The 27,490-nt window shown below is 37.8% G+C and overlaps 1 protein-coding gene across 4 annotated transcripts in view; it reads right to left on the reverse strand.

Annotated features, from left to right (window-relative positions):
* LOC120624436 (protein outspread) overlaps positions 1–27,490 on the reverse strand; it is a 407,014-nt gene that overhangs the window by 37,783 nt on the left and 341,741 nt on the right. For 3 of the 4 annotated variants that reach the window (XM_039890978.1, XM_039890975.1, XM_039890979.1), the window contains exons 4-6: positions 14,659–14,847; positions 3,765–3,837; positions 2,515–2,670 (exon numbers count right to left, since the gene is read on the reverse strand). In XM_039890978.1, coding sequence (XP_039746912.1) covers positions 2,515–2,670; positions 3,765–3,837; positions 14,659–14,847 — 418 coding nt within the window. The remainder of the gene's footprint in view (positions 1–2,514; positions 2,671–3,764; positions 3,838–14,658; positions 14,848–27,490) is intronic. The other variant, XM_039890977.1, reaches the window with a different exon arrangement.

The following is a 27,490-nucleotide window of genomic DNA, read 5'->3' on the forward strand; positions in this document are numbered from 1 at the left end:
AAACACACTCAATCATATTATATGAAACTCGAAATAAATAAAATTAGAAATGGCCCCCGAAACAATTACAACAACAATTCTTTTTTGTTTTCTGTTCCTTAGATAATATCCCCTTTCTATATAGCGTTCTATGTTCAGACACACACATACTCACACACGTGCGCAGGCACGCACGAAATCACGCGCGCGCGCGCACGCACGCACAGATACATCAAACTTATAACATCCCTAGGTTCCTAATGAAATAATACGCTATTCGCTCAATTGTTACTCATGCCACCAGATAAGCGTATTGAATTGAATTACAAAATGTCGGTTTCAAAATAATTTAGAGCTCACTAATAAGACCCACAGTTATAAAGTTATGGGACGAAATTTGAAATGCAAATTCGCATGTGCACCATCTAAAGTGGGAAGGTACGTTTGCATAAGGGCATTCACAGACTTAGACGCCTCAAAACCCGGGTAATTAATATAGAATAAGTATATGAATAAGCTATACGTTTTTAAAACAGAATTAAAATAATTGATTAATAAAAAATGTGGCACGCGTGCAATAAAACTGATGCACAGTGAAGTAATATTATGGTGCAGAACTGCTGTTTGAGTTTTGTCAACGGCAACTACACTCGTATTATTTTAAATAGTAAACAAGAATCTTGTTTACTATCCATATTCCTACGACCACTTCTGGGTTCTATCATCAAACAACGACATAAGAGACATTAAATGAACAAAAAACGTGGCGGCCGGACAGTGGTGAAATATTATAACATTTTCATATAGGTAAGTTTGAAGTCTCTAGACAGACGGACAGACGAGAAAACGAGACAATTAAGCTAGTTAAGCGTACCGAACAGATATAAAATACATTGCAAAATGAATCGCGTTAAAGATAAAAAGTTATCATCATTATCTTCATTATAACTGTTGCTTCCTTTTCCCAGGCAAGAGAGAAAGAGAGAAAGAGAGAAAGAGAGAGAGAGAGATTAAGAGCAAGGCTCTCTAAGCTGGCTTAAACGATTATTATTATCACCCGTTAGTAATAATAACTGGGGGAGACCGCTTAGCGAGTTACTTAATAAGGAATTGTAAGTGTCAAATTACTAAGTCTAGGCTTGTATGTCCTACAGGAAACCCGTATAATAAAAACTTTTCCTGCGACGAACATCCTTAACACAGGGCAATAAAAAAAAAAGAAGAATGGACTAATTGGTGCCTTGAAGCAGGCAGGTTCGAAGATTAACGTACTCGTGTGCGATCTCCCTAGTAGTATTGCAAAACCGTCTATATCTGATGCATGCTCATTTGAAATACGGGCCGATGTCACGAGTGGGAGTGGTCTGTGAACAGGCGCTCAATGAAAGCTACTGCGAAGGCTGCAGCGTCCCAGATCCCAGACTCTGAATAGGAATATTTGCCGGAAGTCCAGTATCATACCAGCGGCGTGCACAGGGTGTTCTACCAGGGTAGGCTTTAAGAACGCATTATAACATCTTTCTGCAAGTCGAAAATCTTTCTGCAATCCGACTAGAATAAAAAACTACAGTTTTTTTTTGTACTAGAGTTTCTAGTTTTGTCGACCTCCCTGGCGAGCGTTGTGAATTTAAGTAAGAGGACCCGGGTTCGCTTCCCGGCCGGAGCAATTTGGGATTTTATAATTTCTGAACTATCTCTGGTCTGGTCTGATGGGAGGCTTTGGCCGTGGCTAGTTACAACCATACCGACGAAGACGTGCTGCTAAGCGATTTAGTGTTCCGGTGCGATGTCGCGTAGAAACCGATTAGGGGTCTGACTGCCATACTCCCTAACAGGCTAGCCTGCTATCATCTTAGACTGCATCATCACTTACCACCAGGTGAGAGTGCAGTCAAGGGTTACTTGTTGTGGAATTGGAAGACTGCAAATGCCTTTAAGAACATAATAGAGAACTATTTATTTTATTTATTTATTTATACTCTTTATTTGCACACAAATAAAAATACAAAAAAAGAATAAAAGAAAACACAGACAGAAGAAGTATACAAAAGGCGGCCTTATCGCTTTGTAGCTATCTCTTCCAGGCAACCTTAGGATAAGGAAAACAAAAGGATAACATACTGCAGGTTGTGCATATTAAAAAAAAAATACATACTAATAACTACATACTAATACTTAAACTAGATTACACAAATAAAATAATACATAATAAATTAAATATTAAAAAATAAAAAATAATAATAAACTAATATATACTATAACATATCATAAACTAACAGGTTTCCTCACGATGTTTTCCTTCAGCCTTAATGCAAGTAATATTTTAATTCCTTAAATTATAACACCAAAAAGTTAGACGTTCGTGCCGAGGTTCGAACCGGGGGCGTCCAAAAGAGAGGTCAAGGTTCTAACCATTAGGCTATCACTACTCACTCGAGCTATATAATTGGCAGAAAACACAGCTGTGTAAATTGCACGCGTTGACGTTTCCTATCAAAAACATGGATGAAAAGTGTAGTTATAGAGGTACAGTACCTTTGGTGTCTATGTTGGTGGGGGCAGCCATGCTGGCGATTTCCGGCTGCGGCGGCTGCACCCTCGGCCCCGGCCACGTGGTGGTGCCTCCGCAGAACCGCGGCCTCGCACTGCACTCCGCAGCGTCCCGCAACGTCGACGCGTCTGCGGAGTATTCTGGAATCAGATCCCAGGTTTAAACTTCCGACGGCAGAGAAGGACAAGGCTTTATTCCAACTGATTATCCAACGCGTTTGGTTAAGCACTGATTTTAACTTTCCGCAAATTAGGTAATAGGTTGATTAACTACTTTTAACGGTGAAGGCAAACATCGTGTGGATACCTGCATGCTTGAGAGCCTCTCGATAACATTCTCATAGGCGCGTGAAGTCTACCAATCCGAACTTGGTCAGCGTGATTGACTATGGCCTCAACTCTTCTCGTTGGATGAGGAGACCCGTGCCTTGGTAGTGGGCCGGTCATGAGTTGACAACGATGTCTTGGTTCATCAGCATCATTTCCAACCGTTACTGGCCCACTAGAAAGCACTGGTCTCCTTCCACAGTGAAAAGGAGTGAAGTCCGTAGTCCACCACGCTGGTCTAGTGCGGATTGGTGGACTCCACACCACTTTTGAGAACTTTATGGAGAACTCCAGGTGTGCCGGTTTCTTCACGATGTTTTCCTTCGCAGTTGAAGCAAGTAATATTTGAATTGCTTAAAAATGTACATAACTTGGAAAAGTTAGAGGCGCGTGCTGGGATTAGAACTCGGCCCCCCGAAAGTTAAGTCGTAGTCCTACCCAATGTTCTTAAATGAAAATCTGGATAAAACGTTCAATTTGCTGATAATTTGGGCAAATGGTTGGCTACTACTATTCCATATTAGTAAATTTGTTGACTGTCCATATAGGACGCAATATGGACAGTGTCAATTTCATGATAGCTTTTGATGCTTACCGTGCAGAGTTTTGACTAGTATAAAAGGACTAGTGTAGGTACTTTATATGTCCTTAGACCTTTTAAACTCTTTGGCTGAAATCTATAAAGCGTGAAATATTGACGTCGAACATATTTCTTTGTCTATCTGTTTCTTAAGTCTGAGGTAAGACTAAGTACGACATAAAGTGCTCAAGATCTCACTCTAACTGTCTGATAGTTTATAGTTTTGTACACTGCGACCACTGAAACAAATAATACCGTCGCTGCGTAGACGCACTATTTGTTTAGATCAATTTACAGTTATTCGTATTTGTAGTTGTAATGTACATACTTCTCGTTGTTGAGGACTGCAAAAGGCTCGCCGTCTGACCTCCGGGAAACGTCGCATTCCGTTTGTGTCGACCCTGGTGACAAGAATTATAAATTAATCAATAGAACTCATGAATAAGGCGAGTGGGCTTAAAACTAATAATCTTCCGTAGTACAACCACCCGTCTTTTTTTCCGGCCTGTGCCGCTCCCAGGTTTGAACGTTCTCTATGAAAAGAATCGTGTAGAGCTACTTCCTTTTTTTATTGTAATAAATGACGGAACAAGCAGTACTAAGTAACTAAGTGTAACACTTCGTAGGCCAGGATGATGATGATGATGATGTGTTAGACCTCACGTGTGTATCATTGATTCGTATGGATTGACGCGTGACCTTGAATTTTTCGAAAGTATAACAACGCTAATTTTTTTTAATTTTTTTTATTAATAAAACGTCTCACAAGATCCGTTCAGTGATCGTCCGGAACATAGGTAACAAACGAACTAAGAAAAACACACTTACGTATTCATAATATTAGTTTTAATTTGAATCACCACACAGATTCTTCCAAAACTCCCTAATGCTGAATAATGAAATGTAATGTTAAATTCTAAAGCCGAACGGAAGCACCATACTATTATCTGCTTCTTTATAGTAAACTAGCTGTGTCCCGCGGTTTCATCTGCGTGAACTAAAGATCTTAATGTAATATTATTTAGGCCACCTCCTAAAACTACTGCTGATAGGTTGAGTTACATTTTTGCAATTTTCTTAAGGTTCTCCAAATTAAAAAAGACTTGTAGTCTATGTTACTTCCTGCCTATTTAATTATCTTTCGTTAAAGAAATTTTCAAAATCGGTCCAGTAGTTTCAGAGCCCATTCGGGATAAACAAACAAACAAACAAACAAAAAAATATATCTTCTTTGTAATATTATGTGGTTAGATTCTATTTTAGATACATTTTACTGTTGCCTTACAGCAGACTATAAATGGAATACTTACCGTCTTCCTTCCTACTTTAGAACATTGTATTAAGTCTAAAAGATCGCGACAACAAACCAATCTTTTTAATTAGTTTCCAATTGATTCCGGTAGCCAAGTTTGGTCGAGTCGGAGAAACAGCGCGCAGCGTGCGGTTAGAAACCCAAGTTAATTGTTCGAAAGCACATAACTACTGATACCTAGTCGATAGCAGTTAATTGATTAATTGTGGCCTTCAGAAAATAATTGCCGTAGATGGTGTACGCGCAAATAGTACTGGATATTGGCTCTATGCGTAGGTACAGTTTACTGAGTACATAATCACAAATTAATTATCAATTCGCCTTCGGCTATATTTTTACTAGTGATAAATATATACACTTCCGGCCCAGAAACGACGGTGTCTACCACCCCGTTTGACGGGTCTGTGTGTGAGTGTCTGTTTGTCTGTGGCATTGTACTTTCAGAATGGAGGAACCGATTGTTTTTTTTTGGTAGAAAGGTGAAAGGTGACTGTTCTTAGAATTTCGATGTTTGATGAAAATCGGTCCAAGATGGCCGCCATCACAAAATAGCGGATTACATTTTGGTCACCACTCCTTCAATATGGGTATTAAATGAAAGGGCTTGACATGTAAAATAATATACACTATATAGGGTTTTATTATTTTTTTCTTATTGATTCTCTCACGATGAGTTGTATTGCATCTAACTTATCAAAACAAGTTTAAAGTGACACAACTTTTAAAACAATACTTATCGAAAGAAATATAATTTTATTTCTTCGACTTTTCAGACTACGTCCATAACAATTGATCCGAATGTTTCCATTTAAATTACGCAATCATTGGAGTACATTAAGTTAAACTGTAAGCTTTCACCTATTTTAAGACAATTAATTCTATGAAGTAATTTGGGACACAGTACGTTGGCTAACTTTTCCTTTCGTCTTTACAGATATCACGTGAATCGTTCATATCAGTTAGTCAAGTTAAAGATAATTTATGTATATCTATTTTCTCTTCTTCTCTCAAAGAAGTAGGACGAGAAAATTATAGACATAATTATTCCATGGCGCGCGTGTTAGCCAGACTGATATCAGAAGCAACACGTTGGTAGCAATTATTGGACACACGTAGAAGTTACCTAACGGAAGTTCATGAGTATAGTTTAAGTGTGGTATACAGAATTTGTATGTATCATTAATAGTTTTCTCAGCGCACGCCAAATAATGAATTTTATGGCCATAATTTGCTACTTTAAGTGACAAATTTGGTTTGTATCAGAAAAGGTTTAAAATCGGTCCAGTAGTTTCGGAACCTATTGGGTACGAATAAAAAACCAACAAAAAAGAATTTCCTCTTTTGAATATTAGAATAGACAGCCAGAAGTTACTTTGCGGAAATCCGTGACTACAGTTAAGTAATACTTAATTGGCAACCATAGTTTTATTTTTGTGCAAAGTACTCGGCAACGGTGCGTTGTAAACGCTCCTGAATTAGTAGTTAGCACATGTTATTGTGTCTGTATTGCAAAGCAGTAAGGACTAAAAAATCGGAACACTTAATTTCTCTCTCCAATTTCACAAATGGATTCCTAGAAGTGTTCGAACGTTATTATTTTATCGCGCGAATGAATGATGAGTCACATCGTATCAGGTTGAGGCTTGAGAGCACGGAATTAATTGGTGAAAACATTAAACAATTCGATCGGCGCTTCGTCGGCGCCGTCCCGTTACTGAATTAAGGATATATTTCCACTGAAGCGGAGGGGAGTCGAGTGGGTCGCAACTAGCAGCGGAAAGATGGCAGTTCTATTATCCCCTTAACACTCAAATCTTCTTTTTGCGGTGCTTATCCCCTAGTGAAAGTTGGAGGTCAGCTTCTTGATTTCCTGTCTTTTCTTCGCGAGGTAAAATAAATCTGCGAATCCAGTCCATCCTCAGATGTTACGCCAGGACTTTTTTCTGCGACCAAAGCCTTTTCTTACTGTAACTTTTCACATCATAATAAGTTGCCAGAGATCATATCTCTCGTGACTTAGCTTGTGCCTCAGATATGCAACTTTCGTGACCTTGATAGTATGCAAAAGTTCGCGATCGCGTCGCAGAACTTCTACGTTGGATACTTTGCGAGTCCAACGCATTGCCACCATACTCAAATGCTTCTATACGTCATACAAAAGAAGAGGAACTACCTTGATGTGGTTGACCACGAGGCGGCTAAGAACTGCACTGGGAATTTATAGTCTGATATGATGATACAAAAGAGCGGATGCAGCTCCGTATAAGATAGAAAAGAATCATGCGCAGCTTAAATAATTGTAGCGCAGAGCAGGGTTTACTAGACAGAGCTACCACAAGCTTTATTATTGCCAGTATAACTTTCCGACTCAGGTCTACTCAGTAGCATCAATCTAGTCTTAAACGTCTTCTGTCATCGACCCCTTTTCTCCAATTCCTTTTCTCTCCTACGGTTCAGTGGAAACGCAGCCTAACACGAATGCGTCGGGGTCGACAAACTGATATCTTTTTGATACGAGTTAGGTATGTGCTTTTGTTAGATGTGCGTCACATCTATCATCTATAAGTATCAAGTTCACTTCGAGCAATCCGTCTACAAAAAATTCTTGGGATTTTATTTCTTATCATTGGTTATTTTTTTTACAAGAAACTTCTGCTACTATTTACTATCTAGCAACCATAACTCTTACTGCGTTTTACGCCTTATATCCCTTTTTTTCTTTATTATCATAGGTGGGTACATATTTGTTAGTTTTTTATTCGATGACAGGCCAAACGCTTGTTTGCGGTCTTACAAGTTAGATCTTAACTGGAATCCCACCACGTGGTAAGTGAAGATGCAGTTGGAGATGTATGTCATACTAAAATCAATAATCTTTAGCTATAGAACTAGGACTTCTTAAGGTAGGTAGCTCTAATTTTCCTAGGACGTCACGAATGCGGCCATGACACCACACTTTTTCTTGTATTATATGAACAGCGGTGTTAGCCTCGTGGTTAGGAGTTCAACTTCACCTTTGGGTGGCTGAGTTCGAATTACAGGACGCACCACTTATTATTCTAAGTTAAGCAATTGACCTGCATGCCTCAGAGTTCTCTATAATGTTCTCAAAGGTGTGTGGAGTCGACCTTTCCGCACTGGACCAGCGTGGTGGACTCCGACCTAAACCTTTCTCATATGTGAGAGACCCGTGCCCTGCAGTGGACCGGTAATGGGTTGATATGATGATGATAATGATGGTATGAACGAAACCTTTAATTTCTGCAAAAATAGGATATTTATTGGATATAGGTAGATACTTTCAAGCATCATATATTATCATATTTTTTTTAATTTTGTACCACCTGCAGTTTGTTCTCCTCTTTTCTTCCCTAATGCTAAGGTTGCCTGGCAGAGAGATAAACGATAAGGCCGCCTTTTGTATTCTTCTTCTATTTTTATGTTTCTTTTTTTTTGTATAATTCTTTTACTTCATGTTGTGTACTACTAAAGAGTAATAATAATAACAATAATATTATATGCCTATTGTGAATGGGGCCCTGTAGATATAATTAATTAGCAGCAGTTCTTTTTTATCACATCAATGCTGTACGGACATAAGACGACGCATTACTCTGAATGGTCACCATAAACGGCGGACGAGGAAGCGTTGTAGAAACCGCGGGGCCAATTAGTTGGAACTGTCGCGGGAACTGATTCAATTAGTATTAATGAATCAACGGACACCATTACTAATTTCTGTATATGTTGTCTATCAATTAAGCGAGGAAGTCTCCGTTTCATCGAACAATGTATGCTTTCATTTCAGGCTCGGCGTTGCCCGGTTAGCAAATGTCTCAACTGCGTTGGACTAGATCTTTCATCTAGTACAAACTTATGTCCGCGACTTCGTGCGCAAGTAAGCATTATTTTAGTATTTTGTTTTCGATGTTTTTACAGGCGTAAATAAAAAAAAGACCAGTCCAGTTGAAAAGTCTAACTCGTGCCGACCATGCCACCATCCAACAGAAGCCGGTGGAGATAGTTAACCTATTCGAAGCTGAGATCTTACCATGACTGCTACTATACTACTACTATTACAGAATTTAAATATTTAGAAGTAAAAACATAATTATGTGGCATGACGGCATAACTCTGTCATGTTTTTTTGCCATTACGACTAACGGATCGTTATTTTTTAAATGCAACGTTGTTGCTCTGACTTTAAAAAAAAATTGGACAGTCACTTAATCTTCAAAACCTTGTGAAACTGGAAGATTGTCGATTGGATGATTGGGTAAATTGCATAATTCAGTTTTGCTTATAAGAAAAAATCTTCTTTAGGTGCAAAATCTGAATTTGCGTGATGAACAACACAAAGTTTACAGTTAATATTGCAATTTGAAATGGATTCATTTTGTAGTATTTTGTTGAAAAAGTATATTTATAGCCAGTGCTCGTGTCCGTGCACTATTTACTATTTCATGGACAGCAGACGGCGGTTAAAATCTCTGGCTATATCTATTTAAGCAATCTATATTTTACAGTGACAACTTGTAAATATAGATTTATTGTAAAATATTTACAGGTTGTTACTATTATTTGTGTATCTATGGTATGTTATAGTATGTAATGCTTAATTTTTTTACAGTTACGAGTACTGCACTATGCATTATTTTGTTAATTTTTTAACTAGATGCGTCTGCGATGCTCTCCTAGTAGCTGGAATAAATGGCGAACTATCGATAAGTTGATAGTCATGGATGGAGCTGGTCACGACCTTCAGGAATAAAGAGTACGATCTTGGGTATAAAATTGCGCGATGTAAGTCAAAAAGTCTTTTATTATTTTTGCAACCCAGTTGCTTTCTCTAAGTTCCAGTATTTCAATTAGCGCGTGAGTCAGTGCATAATTCGATCCTGCTGTATCTAGGCCGCGCGAACCCGCCGAAACCGATCGAACAATTGCCCCAATTAGAAAATTGCTTAGCCTCAGAGAGACTTGTTCATTTCGCGATATTTGGGACGAGGGTTCGATGTCCTTTTAGGTCAACGGTTTCGGGTTACTTTTTTTTACTGTGTACGCTCCAAACACGGCAGTAGGTATATGTTCCAGCATCCTGATTTTATATCTAAAACTTCTGTCACAATTTTCGGCGTGAAAGTGTTTAACACAGACGAAAGATGCGAATGGTTATTTGTACTGGTATGTTCAACCTAACAGTAACGTTTTTCTTTTGATATAAACTTTCCTTTTGATTTTGATATAGTTTTTCCTACCAATGTGTCTGCAGACCTAGAGTTTCAAGCATACAGAACAATACCCAGGTTCTGTGCTCGGTCCAAGAGATATTCGTAATTCCTTTCAGCACCGCATCAAACTAATCGCAAGATAATCAAAGAATAATAAATCAACCAAAGATAACCACAACGCATCTCATGGCCTAATGAACAAAAAGTGACGTTATTAAAGTATCGTGTTACACAAATCTCGATTCTTTTGGTTAATCAAATCGTCAGTGCGGTAATCGTCGCGGTGGATATAAAACGTACAAAAAATTTTGGAAGCCAGAAAAGTCATGTGAATGAGATGACGCCGAAGATCGATTGCAGAGGAGGTGTTATATCTCAGAAGTATCGATATCAGCTGAAGTTAGGCATTTTTTGTTGCCTCAATGAGATGGGAAATTTAGTAGCAAATTAAACAGGGCTTTATACATTTATACAATTAGGCTTAGATACTAAAAAAAAAAAGACTTGACGCGTCAATTGATGAATGAAAAATCTTGTCGTAACAACCGTTGCGTGCACAGGGTTTTTAGCTATGGTATGCAAAAGGTTACGAAGATGGCATAACAGGAAAAATCCCCCTTCCTATACCAGTTAATAAAAAAATTTGGTAGGCCGTGTTTTTGTTCACACGTAAAAAATGGTCAGTCAAAATGATGAAAATTAACAAAAAAAGTCCGAACGGTAATTAAAATATCTTCATCATAAAAACTTGTAAGATAAATAATTGCTATTAGGTACGGTCCTACGGCTATGGGACATGTTTCGAAGTCGAAACGAAAAAAAATTGGAGCGCAGAGTACGCAACTACGAGTAATTTGTGCTGAATCGAAAGTGTATGAAAAAAGTGAATACATGAATAATAATGCTTGTTCACACAAATGAGTATGTAATCACATATATTTAATGACGCGAATATGACTTGCAGTTAATCAGGTAATGAGAAAATGCTATGAAACTTAATTAGTGTACTCCTTATGTTTTTGTACTACTACGTTTATATAATCTAATATGATGAAAATTATTATTAGTAAATACGTAGAAGATTTTAAAAATGGTTTAATTCAATCATAAAATATTTAATTGTAGACCCCATTATCCTTAATGATGAAAATATTTAAAATTGTGTATGACAGGATATGTTTCTTTATTTTACGACATCGATTTGTTACGGATCGTCATTGGAAGAAAGTAACACTTGAGATGAGATGCGTCCCTCTTTCTATTCTATTCTAGAAGATAAGACCACAAGGTTATGTCTGTAATAGATGTCTTTTTCTCAACCTAGAGCTAAAACTCGTCCAAGAGTGACTCGTGAGTAGATAGAACTAAAAAAATCAAAACTCCTTCACAAAACTGTTTAAACTCAGGAATATAACTTGACAAGGGTGCTTAGGTCCTTAGAGCGCATGTGTATCAGGTTTCATGTCATGGATTAAAGCCAAGGCCACGATCAGGTTCCGATCCATGCAGATCGTCACGCTCCTGACCACTTTGTCCAGGTCCGTGCGGTATTTTGTTTCAACTAGCTTGTACCTGGTTTTATGGTGCAGTTCTATTGTGAATGCTTTCATGTAGGTTATTGTTTTGATGATGTAGCAAAATGTACTTTTACAAGATCTTAGATTCTTAGATTCTTAGTTCAACTTAATTTCGTATATTGTTCATTTATGAAAAAAAAGGTATTAGCTTTTTCTTATAATTTCTTAATAATAGAAAAAAAGGATGTCCTTTTCTATTTTTTGGCGTGGAGGAAAAGCTTTATTGCTACCTCCGACTCTTGGGCAGGACGGAGGTTATGACTCCCCCCTCTAAAGGGGTATATCCAAACTAAAAATCACCACGGCATGTCCCTCTTGTTGGCTTTATTAGACGCCCGGGGAACGTTGAATACCTCCCGGACGCAAGGATCACATGCTGCAAAGTGTTGCCCTGTCATCAACCTGAGGCGTAGATGTGAACACGCCCTTCCTACTAGAATGCAGCAGTGACAATGCTGCTTAGCGGCAGAAATAACAATGGTGGTAGTACTTCCCCGGACGAGCTCAGTCACAAAAAACTCTACTCCTAAATCTGTATACCTTTCACCTTTTTAAGCTCTTTCATTATCCTCATTGATTTCGTGTACGCGATTCAATGCGTCAGAATATGGGTTGTCCATTCCAAGTATAATTTTAATAAGATAATCGATACTGTCTGTAATTCAGACACGATCTGTCCAGCCGCTGACTCATCTGGCCGTACATCAGGTACGACCCAGATTTCCCTCGGAGCATTTCCTGCTGCTCCCAAACTCGGCACCGAAGTCCGAACTAATGGGAAGCGGCGACACAATCTGGCATCTTCTTGTTTAGCCGATAATGAGGTAGCGGTGGGGCGGGGCCGCGTGGATGTACGCGGAATGCAATTTATATTACAACGAGAGTGGATAAAATACTGATGTTTATCTAAGTACGCTATAAATCTTGTGGATATTACAAAGGCAATTCAAAAATAGAAATTAAGCGCTCATTTACACACGTATTCTCAAACATTAGTTTAAGGTCTCACAGTGCGTTCGAAAGCACGGGTTGCAGAAAACATAACCTAAAACAATACTTGGCGACGAATTAACCTATGCGTTCTTAAAAACGAATGCACAGGTAAAGTAACTGGCTAGGACATTTGGCTGACAAATCCTACCCAATGTCAAGAAGAGTAGCGCATAAATGATATTTTAAAGCAATAGTAAGTAGCATATTAAATGATTGGTGTGTTTTTATTTTGTAGATTAGCAGTAATTTTAATGTTAATTAGCTTTGATCACTTTATTTTCATTTGGTTTTTTTTTAATAAATTCGATAATTATATCCTTGATATACCTACCTTTAAAGGACATTCGATACAGGAAAAGTGATCCGGGACTTCCAAAATTTTAATAAGTGTTTAGAAATTAAACAAAGTAAGTAAGGATTACAATGGCATAAAAATAATAATTAAAAGTTTATTTTGAGTATTGTTTATGAAAAGAATGGCTGACCATACTGAACGCACTGAGACATCGTACTTATCTTAGCATTGCTCCCATACATATAAAAGAGATCTACATAGTTCGAATCGAATAAGGTTTTGAAAATTATAGTCTATCACGTGTTTGTGATAATACCTCGCTCCTCGAGGTACGGGTTTGATTTGGGTCAATTTCCTAACTTTCAGATGGTATTGAGAATTTGTAGAAACAGTCGAATATGATAACTGACCAACGAGGCATATGGTATCGTGATCGAAATCATTAATACACGCTACAAAGACGTCAGTAATTAAAAATGTCTCCGCAATCTTTGATACGCGCTACACATTCGCATTAATTAATCGAGCATCCATTAAACCACCGCAATATTCCTCACAGGTGTGCAATAAGCGTGGCGCGCCTTCGGAGAATCCTCGCCTCAGATGCATATCAGCCATTCAACGCTTCCATTACCTATCGCCGGAAACGGAACATTATCGAGACGGTTCTTATCATTCCTCGCGAGTGCAACACGCTCAATCTGCCGCCATTAGCTCGCGCATAATTACTGGCCCATGAAACCCTTAGGCCAATTTATCGAGCAATAATCTGCATGCATCCGCATGTACTCATTACAGGGAAGTCGGGCCGAAAATATAGTATTTACGTTTCTAAGCGAACGAGAAGTGACGGTTAATGAGGCGGTCGGCGACTTCCTGAAGACGGCGGTCGCGAGCGGCGCGTGCGCAAATTGCGGAGCCGCCGCCGGTACAATGTGGAAGTGATTTGTGTTTTCATACCGAGTGATTGTTACAGAGATAACAGGAAAAGCGTGGAGCTTAAGCTAATAATGATATGAATTAAGTACTATTCTTATGCGGCAGACTGACGTTTTGCATCAATCTTGAGGCTAGAGTATGCAAGTCATTACTGTTAAGAAATAATGTGGTTTTTATGATGGAACTCAGAAATCAGCTTACAAAGTTACACTGTTTGCTTCTTACAGGCAAGATACTTTTCATGGTTAGTTTTAACTCTTTTTAATTACAAGAAGTGGAGAGATGTAAGAATAAGTGTAATTTTAACTTTCACGATGTGTACGAACGAACTCTTTCCACGAGTAAAAAAACCTTATTTATGAATAGCATGCTTTATAATGTATGCTAATTAGAAACCTAGCTGTAAAGAGTATAGTCTGCTCAATTTCATAGTGTCGGTACACCGACAGGAGAATTTGGCATTTTAAATATTTGCTCTACTTGTTTGTCAAATAAAATGTTTTCTATTTTATTTTATTCCTGTGGATATACATAATGAACACAACTTAATTAACAATATATTTAGGTATTGTAAACATGAACGTAAACAGTAAAGTGTTGATGGGCCCTTTATTTAATGCTAGTTACTGTGATTGGGGCACTCATTAACATTGACTATAATTTGTTTAGGTTCGTACAAGATCCGTTCGAAAAGATACAATATCTTGTGGCCCTACACACTCCTCCCAAGGACAAAAAAAACATTTTCTGTCAGAGTCAACCAACAGAATTTCACTACGGCCGTGGCACTTACAAATATAAAATTACAAATTCTGCAGCGGCGCCTTGCGCACAGCACACAGACAACAGTTTCTAAGCGAATGTTCTTTACTAACCTTGCTTCTAGGGTATACGCTCAGCACGTCAGCCCACCACCTGGCCTCCTCCCTGCAGGTGCCCTTGACGAAGGTGACACGCTCCGGGGCCGTGATGGCGAGGCTGTGGGGGTGGCCCGTCACGCTGTCCGCTTCGCTCACCTCCAGAACCGTCGTCATGTCCACGCTTGCTTGCGGGACTGTGTCAGGCTGCAAGAAAGATACGGGTTTATGTAAGAGAGACACGAGTTCATGATGGAAAGATATGAATTTATGTTGGAAAGATTGTTGTGTAAAAAGATCTACTTCTAAAAGTTCAAATGGAGATTAAACATAACTATGAGAACTATGTTGGTAATCATTGATGAATTGACACTTTCTCGTTATTTATATACCTACCAAAAAATTCGTATCATATTTTTGGAGATAACTTAAAGACGGAAAACATTCGAATATTTTTATTTGTTTTCTGAAATCTTGATACATTATCGTGATAATGATTAGGAAAAGGCAAAAGGGTTTGATATTTCAGAATTCTCTCATTCTTGTGCAAGCACATATAGCTGTTCTTTCTTCTATTATTGCAATAAAAATATATATATTTTATTTAAATAATTGCCGGACCACGTAGTTGCTACCTGATTGTAAGTAGAAAAATAACTTCTATAAACGGAGCAACAATTTGTAGGGCAAGGTAAAAAGTGCCCCCCAGTGTCTATCAACCTGAGGTGTAAGTGTTAAATCAGGTACCTATAATTACACTAGCAATTATGCCTATGAACTTAACACAGCAATGCTACGGTGAAAGAAATAAGGATGGTTGTAGTACTTCCCCGGACAACCTAAAAAAGTTACTACTACTACTTTTAGCCATTATTTGTTACAAAAAAAAATAAAGTCCTTCATTCAGTTCGCAGAACAGATAGAATCAGAGCCATGATGTCTTGCAAGAAGAAGCATTTATACTAAACGTACGCGTTTCCAATAACCGTTCAGCATGTCTGGAATGTCTCACATTTAGAAATTCTAGTGGTAGAGTAAATTATCATCGTCATATCAACCCATTACCGGTCCACTACAGGGCACGGGTGTCCTCCCACATTGAGAAGGAGTGAAGTCCGTAGTCCACCACGCTGGCAGTGGCGTGCACTTCATACATGCACAAAAGCACTGCATACCCAAATATTTTCATATAACTGCCAACGGAAGAGGATTTTGCCATTTTATGCCATTTTACTCCGTTATGCTTACCCTGGTTCAAGTTCCTGTGCACGCCACTGCACGCTGGCCTAGTGCGGATTGGTGGACTTCACACACCTTGGGGAACTCTCAGGCATACAGGTTTCCTCACGATGTTTTCCTTCACCGTTGAACCAAGTGATATTTACTAGGCTGAAACGCACATAACTTAGAAAAGTTAGAGGTGCGTGCTGGGATTTGAACTCGAGTCCCCGAAAGTGAAGTCGAAGTCCTACCCACTGGGCTATCACCACGTTTCGAGTAAATTATGAAAAGCACTCATTCTACACTTCTACAGTCAAATGCATGTCAAATGACCCAGGAAGTGCAGTTATCGCTACGGCGCAGGCGCAGTGTTGTAATCAAGTTTTCTTCATGGAAATTGTAGTTAACGGCATTACGGCGAGTTAGCTACACTGTCGGACTCCACGGGGGGCGAAACCTGCCCGCGCATATTTAGAACGACGCGCGACGCGACGTCTTAAGCATCGCAACCTATCTAGGGAAGTGGTGTGAATACCCGCATAATCCCGAGCGAGCTAGATTCCCAATTACTACAACTATAAATATGTAAATGCCATATGTGTATGTTTGTGTATTTATGTATATATATTAATATATATTACTACATACCTATATGATTTTATTTAATTATTTATGTATTTTTTTTAGTCTGTAAATCTGTGTAATTATATGTATAGAATTGCGATTTCCCGTCACTGTTAGTTAAGGTAGCCTGGAAGAAATCACTTTTAGTGATAAGGCCGTAATTTATTTATTTATTTAATTATGTTTAAGTTAGTGTTTCTGCGTGTTTCCTATATTATCCAATAAAGTTGTTTAAATAATATAAATAAATATATTTCATTGTTTTTTTTTTTAACAAAAGAAGCACGATTATTATGTATATGATTACTATTACGATTATATATGTTCCATTGTTAATTATATTTCGAGTAATTTTTATAAACATTGCATATTGGAATTAGGTGATAACAATGAGAAGCGGTGATAGCGCTATGGGTAGGACATCAACTCAAATCAGTCAATTCGACTCGCAAAGATAAGTTATACCCGTTTTCACTTAACCTAGGCATTGCCAAAATCAAATAAAAACAAGTTAAACCAGCTCATAAATTCAAAATTCCTTTATTCATGTAGGCCTATCACAGGCACTTATGAAGCATTCATACATATAATATGTTAACAAAATTGTAAGGGGATGGTGATAACTTCGTTCGCTTACTTAAACCTAAAGCTACGAGGGTTCCGAACGCGCACTGGTCTAAGAAGAGCTAACAACAAACTTAGCCGGGTACGGTTTTTTTGTTACGAGTATATCTCACTCGTGATAACTATTGGTGGAAGGTTGATGTTTATCTAGGTATCTCCTTAGATTATGCGTAGATTATACTTATTTAGGCATTACCTAGTTTATCGTTAGAGATAATGGGCATTAGACTCCCAAAGATTTAGATTTAATTTCCATTCGGTTCAAGTTAGGTGCCCTCATAACGTACACGATTTTTAAAGTATAACCAATTTTGCGTAAAATGTTAAGCAACTTTAAAATTACCTCTAAAAAACTATTCCAGGCATTCGTAATTGCACAGTTTAAAAGCTTAATTCATCAGCGCTTATTTACAAAGCATCTAAAGGTTGCGGATTATTTCTTAAAGGGCACTCCTAGGAATTACCCGTACCTGCGAGATTGCACCTCGCGCTCAAAACGACAAATAAAACATAATTTTAAAAGGGCTCTTTCTTACAATCTTTCATTTAAGTTACAATGTAACAGAAAGTCTAGTTAAAAACTGTATTAAAGCGTTTATGAAACGATAATCTGACACTGAAGTAATTAAATGAAGTCTGTGATTACTTTTTTATCACATTATAAGTTTTTTGACATCTGTACCCTTAGCGCAAGTCTTGCTCGCACGCAATCGAGGAGTCGTTTGCGTATATCAAACTCTTTATAATAATATTTTTTCTTTCAGAATAAAATTCCATATTTTGTTAGTAACAAATTCAAATTAAAATTAAAATTTAAATTCATTTATTTCAAGTAGGCCTACTTTATAAGCACTTTTGAAACGTCAAGTATGTATGTTTGTAGTGACTCTACCACCGGTTAGGAAAGCAGATTCTACCGAGAAGAGCCGGCAATAAACTCAGTAGTTGCTCTTTTCCAACATCAACATTTACAATCATTTTGCTATCTTGCGGGAGATGAGAGCGTGGCTGGCTGCTTCCAATCTACCTTGTCATTGAGGAATTCATCAAATGTATAGTAACCTCGCTGTACTAGATGCGTTTTTACACATTTCTTAAATGTATGCATTGGTAGGTCAAGTATTTTCTTAGGAATCATGTTGTTTACAATAGTAACTTAGATTTATCATTACTATAATTGACTAAATTATTTTGCATATCCGCAAACCTACAAAATATAACCTAAATGTTGCCGGATATCGGAGCTGTATTGCAATCAATTATTTACGATACTTGTTGACTCATAAAAATGATTACTTAAATTTATTCAAACTTCAAAATAATAATAAAATATCTAACCAAGTAGGTTGAACGAATCACCTGAAATCGAAAGTCGCTTGTCTAAAGTCGCAATTCCTGATTATAAATTTACAAACTTTTTTTTATTCTACTACATGTTAGCCCTTGACTGATCTCACCTGGTTTTAAGAGATGATCAGTCTAAGATGGTAGCTGATGGCTAACCTTTTAGGAAGTATGGTAGTATATATCCATACCCATAATCGGTTTCTACGCGACATCGCTGAGCAGCACGTCTTTGTTGGGTGGTAACTAGCCACGGCAGACCCACCAGACCGGACCAGAGGAAATTCGGAAATTCAGTTATTCATTCTGCCAAAATGCCTAGCTGAAGAAAAGAAGCCTAGGTAGCTTTAATACTGTAAGAATAAGATCCATTTTACTCTGATGAGCAATTTTATCGATACTCGAAAACGACTCCTCGATTGCGAGCGTGCAAATCTCGTACTTAGGGTACCTACTGACGCCTTTGCACGTTTTCAGGTCTAGTTAAGTCTAGCTGCGTGTGGGATTGAGATATCATATCAAGTAGTACAGACGTAGGCACGATATGAAGCCAGTGTTTCCAGGAGTGCTAAGCGCCGATTATCGCACAATCCAACACGACCCTGGCCTGAACTTGGCCGGTCGAGGTTAATCGGTTTTATCGGTTCACACACAACAACATGTATGACGCATGTTAAGATACTCAAGCGAAACGAAACTAATAATAAGGTTTTAATTAACTTTTTTTTTAAATATATAGACATGTGCTTGACTGCAACCACACCAGATGGTAAGTGATGATGCAGCCTAAGATGGGGCGCGCTTGCCTAGAAGATGCCTTTTCACTCTTGATTTGATGGTACCCAGATTATAGGCAGGGGAAGACGGAAGATGGGATGGCATTCCAGGCCTTTGCAGTGCAGATCAGAAAGGAAGAAGCACGAGCAAAACGCTTCGTGACTGCAGTACGAGGACTTGAGTTCAATTCCTGTGTTGAACCAATCAATGAAAGTATTACGTTTTTCAGTCAAGAAATTTTCAAACCATCGTCGTTTTTTTTTTTGGTTTTATTTCTTATTAATTACAAAAATATGTCAGCCTGATCGTACCTAATTCTATTCTTGTACAAATTATGAATAACTACTTCTATACACTAAGGTTTAATTTTAAATCCCTTATTAATGTCCTTCCACCTTGATCATTACGAAAACCGTCGTTGTTCCGTTGCTGCGTGAAAGAATGGCAAACGAAGAGACACTTTTGTTTCGATAACATTAAGTAAACAAGTATAACTTAATTTATATTTTGTTCATGATATTGATAAGTATAACTAATTAGCCGATAGCTTGTCCGTCGTAGGCCATAGGTAATGTTTTCACAGTAGATACTTACGTTCGTCACCTCATCAATCAAAATGATAACAGAATTGTCCGCAACATTGATATATATAAATACATATAGATGTACAATAAGATGTTTGTGTTGACACAAATAAATATTAAGTACTCTGACCTATACTGAACCAATTATATTTATCGGGCTCGTGAAAGAAAATATGTAGAGTAACTATCACACTTATCTTTTATATTACAAAATTGGCTCTTACTACTCTTCTAAAGAGTTCTCTTAAGTTTTAAAAGTCAACCCATCTATCCTTTATCTCTCCAAGAAGCACAGATCGGTTTGTTTGCGAAGAACTAAATTTTTAATCATTTAGTGGCTCGTAATCTTTTTTTTGTCTTGATAATATCGAACTCACGAATCCAAGCTATCTCTGTGCCCTATTTCATCAAGATCGGTGTAAATGTAGTGAGCCGAGCATAGGTAACAAACAAACAGACCCACTAGCATTTTTTAGTATAAGTATCGATATAGACGTATACTAAAGTAAAGAGCATGTATCTTTATGAAATGAAAGGATTCCGCTAAAGTTGAGATGTCTTGTATTAAAAAAGGATTTTTTAACTCAGAAAAATATCTTACTTCTGCGGAAACAGATATCCCACTAGTGGTAACAATTTTTCTTGAATAAACAGTATAGAGTTGTGCTGATAAAACTAATTTTAATTCAAGAAGGCATTTTGAAACGACAATTATATCTACCACCGGATCGGAATGCAGATTCTTCTGAAAAGAAGAAGTCGGAAAGTCAATAAAACACAAACCATGCAAATTAAACCAGAGGTTTGCTCTGTGAAAGCGAAAACGCGATGCAAAGATAACGCACCGAAATAAAGTGAAAATAAATTTCGTGCAAAACGCGTCAAAGATATGCGCGGCCAATTAAAATATGACGATCGGAACATTGAAGCTGCTTCAATAAGCGTATATAAAACTTTATTAATCACGCGCAATGAGACGTAGAGACAAGGTGATTTATTATAGTACTTTCCCTACGTCCCAAAATGGTCTAATTTGACATCGGATCGCGAACATTTCGTATTGCGAACCAGACATTTCCTGAAGACCACAATAATGAAACATATAACGTATACATTGCTTAAACTATATGAACGTCAGATAACAGGACAAGTAGAAGTCGGTAATGGAAATATTGCAGTTGGAAATTCCCCAGATAATGTCGCATTGGCCCCTAATGCAATGATGGCAGCGAATGTCGATTATGCAATTGTTGGCATGCGTTGGTCCAGCGCCCATAATTTCCGTTGTAGCGGTCCAAAGCCATTCAACCGGACCATGAATGGGCAGAATTCCTTGCTGTATTGCAATTTAGGGTCTAAACATCTGGATATAATGAATGGTGGGACCGGTACCATCCAATCGAAGCGTTTAATTATACCGAATGATTAGCTAATTCAATTAAACAATCGGTTACTTATAAATTTATAAATGAATAAATTTTGACGACCTCCGTAGCGTAACGGTGAGCGCTGTGAATTTAAGTAGGAGGTCCCGGGTTTGATGCCCGGCCATCCATTGAGCCATTTGGGAATTTATAATTTCTGAATTTTCTCTGACCAGAGAAAATTGACGGAAGACCGTGGGAAGCTTCGGTCGTGGCTAGTTACCACCCTACCGGCAAAGACGTGCCGCTAAGTGATTTAGTGTTCCGGTGCGATGTCGCGTAGAAACCGATTAGGGGTTATGACTACCAAACTCTCTAACAGGATAGCCCGCTAACATATTAGACTGCATCACTTGCCAACAGGTGAGATTGCAAGGGTTGACCTGTAGTGGAATAAAAAAAAATGCTTATTAAGAATAGATAGGTGTAGGAAATTTATAATAACCTAATTGGTATACAAAATTAAACAATTTATTTTAAGAAAGAATTCGTTTAAAGGATATTACATACAATTCTACAATAAACTACCAATTGACATCTTGGAGATGTCTCTTAAAAAGTTCAAAGTTTGTATTAAACGTAAGCTTATAGAAAAGTCCTATTGTAGTAAAAAGGACTACGTAATCGATAAGAAAGCTTAAGTGTAAATTATTGCTCTAACCAGGTTGCTCTTCTAATAATTTAAAATGACATTGTGAGATGGTGGTAACAAAAAAAAAACACCCGGCTAAGTTTGTTGTGGTCTTCTTCTTAGACCAGAACGCGTTGGGAACCCTCGTAGCTTTAGTTTTAAGTTTACGAATGTGGTTATGGCCATCATCTCACTACCGTGTAGTTTTTATGTACGCATCAGAAGTGCCACCTATGGGCCTACTTGAATAAAGATATTTTTGACTTTGACTTTGAAAATAATCAACCCATTATCGATTCCCTACAAAGCGCGGTCACAGAAGGGTTGATGAGAAGGGTTGAGGCCGTTGTCCACACTGGCCAAATACGGATTGGTAGACTTCACACACCGTTGAGAACATTATTGAGAAATGAAACATATGAAGGTTTCCTCACGATATTTTCCTTTAACGTTACTCCGAAATTTTGAGGTGCGTGCCGAGGATCGAACTCGGTCCCTTCGAAAGTGATGCCGAAGCCTTACCCACTACGCTACCACAGCTTCAAAACATTCTAAAACAAGATCAAATAATTATACTCATTTATGTTCTCAAGCATGGAATTCTGCCATTTCTTAAATGCCGTTACCTAGCGCATCAAAGTTAGTCATCTAAGTTTTAAAGCATATTGGCATTTGAATGTTATTTATAATATGATGTATCTACAACTATGCGAAAGCTATTGCTAGTAACATTTCCCAGAGAACTTTAATTGCAGGCACAAATATTAATATCCGTGCATTTATATTTAACGGAAGTGTATGCCAGATAAATAACAACGTGGTAACTTATGGTTTTCATTTCATTCGACATCAGATTCAAATTCCAATTCAAAGTTTTTAAATAACGTCAAGTATATCTGTTTGTATACTCTACCACCGGTTCGAAAGGTGGGTTCTACCGAGAAGAAGCCGGCAAGAAACTCAGCAGTTGCTCTTTTCCAACATCATTTTACAATTTGACAATCATTTTTCTATCTCTTGTGAGATGAAAGCGGAGCGGAGCGGCTTCCAGGCAATCTCATCATTAAAAAAATTATCACTAGTATCGCAACCTCGATGTATTAAATGTGTTTTTATACACAGGACAATAATCTCACTACAACACTAACGCTCAAAATAATTAATACAATAAATCTAATCGAGTATCTTTAGACGGCAGATTTGGTTTGTTTAAATCTGTTATAAGATTATCGAACGACTAACAACAGCGAAAAATAAAAATGAAACAAAATAAAGTAAGTTGCAAATATAATCCTATCCATATGTCTCTGAAGTAAAATGGTCACTATTCAGCATATGCTGAAGGTTTTCAAGGAAAACCTAAATTTCTTAAATATAGTTCAACGGGTACATAATACGATAATATCAGTTCCGTCAAGACCACGATTCAGGCAAGTGGGTCGAAATATCGACAAATCCCAAAACATTATCGTTGTATGTACCCATTGAACTATATTTAACAAATGTTGATTAAATCTTAGTTTAAAATCTTTAGAAAACTTTGGTATCTTACCGAAACCAAGAAGTACTTTTATTTTCGACTTTGACTTAGAGGCCTTCCCCAATCCCCTCGAATCACCTCGTCATAAAAAGTACGTGATTTATATTCTTATTCTAACACTCTCATTACAGAATACTTAAACCTAATGCGATAGTGTGGCTTTTTTTTTTAAATAATCGTAACATCCATATGCCATATTGTATGCTATTTAATCATGCATTCCCGTAACAAATAACCTACATAACCTTGTGAATTCACTCAGAGCGCAAAAATACAAATCACATTGCTTTGATATTTCCATAGACCATTTTTGAAGAGATTGGTAATATTTTTCCTGACGTCCACAATCTAATTAATAAATTGTTGTGAATTTCGTTATTACACAAAAATGAAATAAAAAGAGTAAATGGAGATACGTACAACGTGGTCAAATTATGCCTACAATAAATAAAACAAAACAAAATAGTTACTTACGGAAGACTTAATTTTGCCTCATCGATAAAGCACAGAGATAAGTTACAGCAACAATTATAATCCTCAAGCTCGGCTCTCAAGCTCCGTGACGTCATAAATCTTGTGTTCGCGTACGAAACAATTAGCCTTGCACCTCTAACAAATCCTGAGCAGCCTAGCCAAATAGAGAGACCTCCCAACTGTCCCAGTTTCAATACTCATCCATGTATCGGTCATAGGAAATAGGGTTCATTTGAGTTGGCTAACTTCAAGTACGAGTAGATATATTTAGTTACGGAATAGCGAATAGTTTAGCGCTCAAATAGATGGATCGATTCGAATGCAGTCTGTATGTATTACTTATTACGTATGAATTAATGCTCTTTGCTAGATGTGCGCCTTCTGAGAAAGCTCAGAGTCAGCGAGCGATGGAGAAAGCTACGCTCAGAGTTTCGTTTGCGTGATAAAAATCGGAATTTAGGGGTTTCCGATATGATATTATTTTCACTTGTGCTCTGAGAGTTGATAAAGCTGTGAGAGAAGATACATTTTATCCTTTCCCCGGGGAGATAATTGGGCGGGACCATGCTGGCCGTGCTGGTAAATAAACGGTTGCTTTTTAATTTAGTAAAAAAACATAATAAACGCGGACAACAGCTAGTAAATAATATTCCGAGAAAGCAGCTGTATATATTCTAATTTAGGAATCCCCAAAGTATAATTTAAGGCGAGGACAGATTTCATTACCATATTGACATTTATGACACTTTTATTTGTAATAGTCACTACCGGTACAGACTATAGATATACCTGTTTACGGCGTAGGTAACGCCCGGCCGGTCTAACACCGTTAAATATAGGTGCTGAACAGTTATGGGGTCGCCTACGCGATGTCGCGATTATCCCCAGAGTTATGGGCCCCACGCACGCACTGCCTCCAAAAGATAAAGGTCAATTGTTATCTGTAATTGCTACGCGATCCATTAATCGTTTCTATCCGAAAACTGGGCAATTTACGATTAACTGAGATGTAAATCTATTTAATAAGAACTTAACAAAAATTAAGTTTTTTTTTTTAAGTGAAAACTTCTTTAGTAAAGTGCTCGGGCGTTGAGCTCTTTAGGTGAACTAAAATCATTGAACTCGCGGCATCGTCACCGAACGCTTTCCATTTGCTTATGTATAGGTAAGGTAATATGTTTAATATGTGTACTCTTTGGGTGAACAAAAATTTTTTTTAATTCTGAAAACCACGAGTAACGATGAAAGAACCCCTAACTTTGTCCGTACGGGTCTTAGGTACACAGTGCAACTTTATATTAATTATTTTCATGAATTGTGGCATTTAAATCAATTAATACTTCTAAAACGTCTAATTCCCGTTTTGCCTAACGACGAACAAGGTAACGCATAAATAAGTAACGCCTAATCTAAGGATATTCCTAGGCATTAACATTTGACTAATAGTTATATCCTAAGAGTTGGTAAAACATTTTTTTTTCTATTTCTCTCTCTCTCTCTTTGCTCCTTCATTGCTGAAGATCGTTGTCTTGGCGTAATTTCAACACCCCGCGGACCTGTTGTTTCCACTCGCTCCTGTCTGGCGCCAGCCTAGCAATAGTGTGAAACTAGGAGATCCTCTGTCTGTCCATAGTCTTGGGCCTCTTGGTCTCTCGCGTTCTTTTTTTCTATAGACATTGCCTTAATCATTAGGCATTCCATCTATGTGTTTCCTAGGTTTAGCATAAAAGGTCATTACTAGTATAATTAACATCAAATCTTCTAATTATTCGCTTGCTTTTTCTTGAACTCTTCCCAGTTTAGATAAAAAATATATATAAATATAGCAGGCATTGTTTTTTTTTATGTTTATAGACGAGCGCTTGACTGCAATCACACCTGATGGTGAGTGATGATGCAGACTAAGGCGGAGCGCGCTTGCCTAGAAGATGCTTATTCACTCTTGATTTGAAGGTACTCATATTGTAGGTACTGGGGAAAATGGAAGCTGGAAGGGTATTCCAGGTCCTTGCGGCGCGAATCAGAAACGAAGATGAAAAGTCGTTTACGTGCGAGAGCTATAAAACTGCAAACGGTTCGGTGATAAAATTTCATAGATCTCATATAACTTATAACTGCCATTTTATCATGAACTAGCTATTGCCCGCGACTTCGTCTGCGTTTGATTTTGTTTTTTGATCTGGCATTCAATTTAGTTGTAGTTCTAAAAAAATTAAAGTATTTAGTATCGCTATGCCTTAAATGAGAGGTTTGCTGCTCTCCGGTGAGGAGTTCTGTCCTCCATCTCCAACCATATTCAGATCTACATATAAAGTTTGGGCAAAATTAAAAACATATTATAAACTCTATAGCGCAAAAAAAAAAAAAAAATCGGTTATAATTTGTCGGAGTTATGGTGTAAAATCGTCAAACACTATCATCCCCTCACCCAAAGGAACCGAGCTTAATGTCGGGATAAAAAGTATTCTATATTACTTCTAATACTTCCAAAAATATGTGTACTAAGTTTCATGAGGATCGGCTAAGTAGTTTTTGCGTTAAAGCGTAACAAACAAACTTACGTTGACATTTAAAATATTGGTAGGAAAGTAGGGATGTTTAATTAGTCTAAACAAAGTAAGAGGAAGATAAATATGAAATTAACGAGTAATTTACGACACATGGTTCCCTAATCTCGTTTGAATTATAGCACAATCATCGTAATGCGTCCATAAACCGGCTAAACGTGTCAACTGTGTGACCTTAGTGTATTTTATTGACCTGGCCCGCACTTGACCTTGCGATTGCACAGTGTGATCACAGGAATACTTTCCGAGTAATAATTTTATGTTTGAAATCTTTACTCTATTAATGTCGCACTGCTGAGCATAGATTTATCTCTTAAAGAGCAGAGATAGACCCACCGAGCTTCTCTAATGCGGGTTGGTGGGCTTTATGCCACAAGTTACTGAAAGTTTATTTTTATAGTATTAACTAGCTGTTGCCCACGTTCTTTGTTCCCGTATGTTTTCCTGGCACCAGCAGCCAGGAGACAATAATAATATCCCCCGATTATTTCGACGGCAGATTGGCGCAGTTCGCAGCGACCCTGCTTTCTGAGTCCAAGGCCGTGGTTTCGATTCCCACTACTGAAAAATGTCTGTGTGATGAGCATGAATATTTTTCATTGCTGGGTGTTTATATGTATATTCTAAGTATTTATGTATATTACTCATATAATATTCATCGTTTCAGATGTCAGAACATCGTTTTGTTACAGGGTGTTGAAAAAAATAGTGCGGAACCCTGACTACGTGAGTGTCGGCTTTTTAAAAACGCGGTCCAAACATCATGTTTCTACATTTCGAAGTTAATGAATGCATTGAAAGCAACCACGTCATCTCTCATCTAGAAAATTAAAAGACGGCGGTCAAACGATGTATGGAAGAGCTTTAACCTAACCGCCAAATAACATTAAACGCTACCAGTGTTGGGGCTAACAGAGTGAAAACAGCGATGAGACAGTAGAAAACATCAAACAGCGCCCTTAGCACGAGTTTACACGCTTAACTGTCAATCGTTTTCTTGTATCGAAATACTGCAGTTATGTTGCTAGGCAGAGATCGCT

This window comes from Pararge aegeria, chromosome 6 (assembly GCF_905163445.1).
Source record: "Pararge aegeria chromosome 6, ilParAegt1.1, whole genome shotgun sequence".
Taxonomy (NCBI): domain Eukaryota; kingdom Metazoa; phylum Arthropoda; class Insecta; order Lepidoptera; family Nymphalidae; genus Pararge; species Pararge aegeria.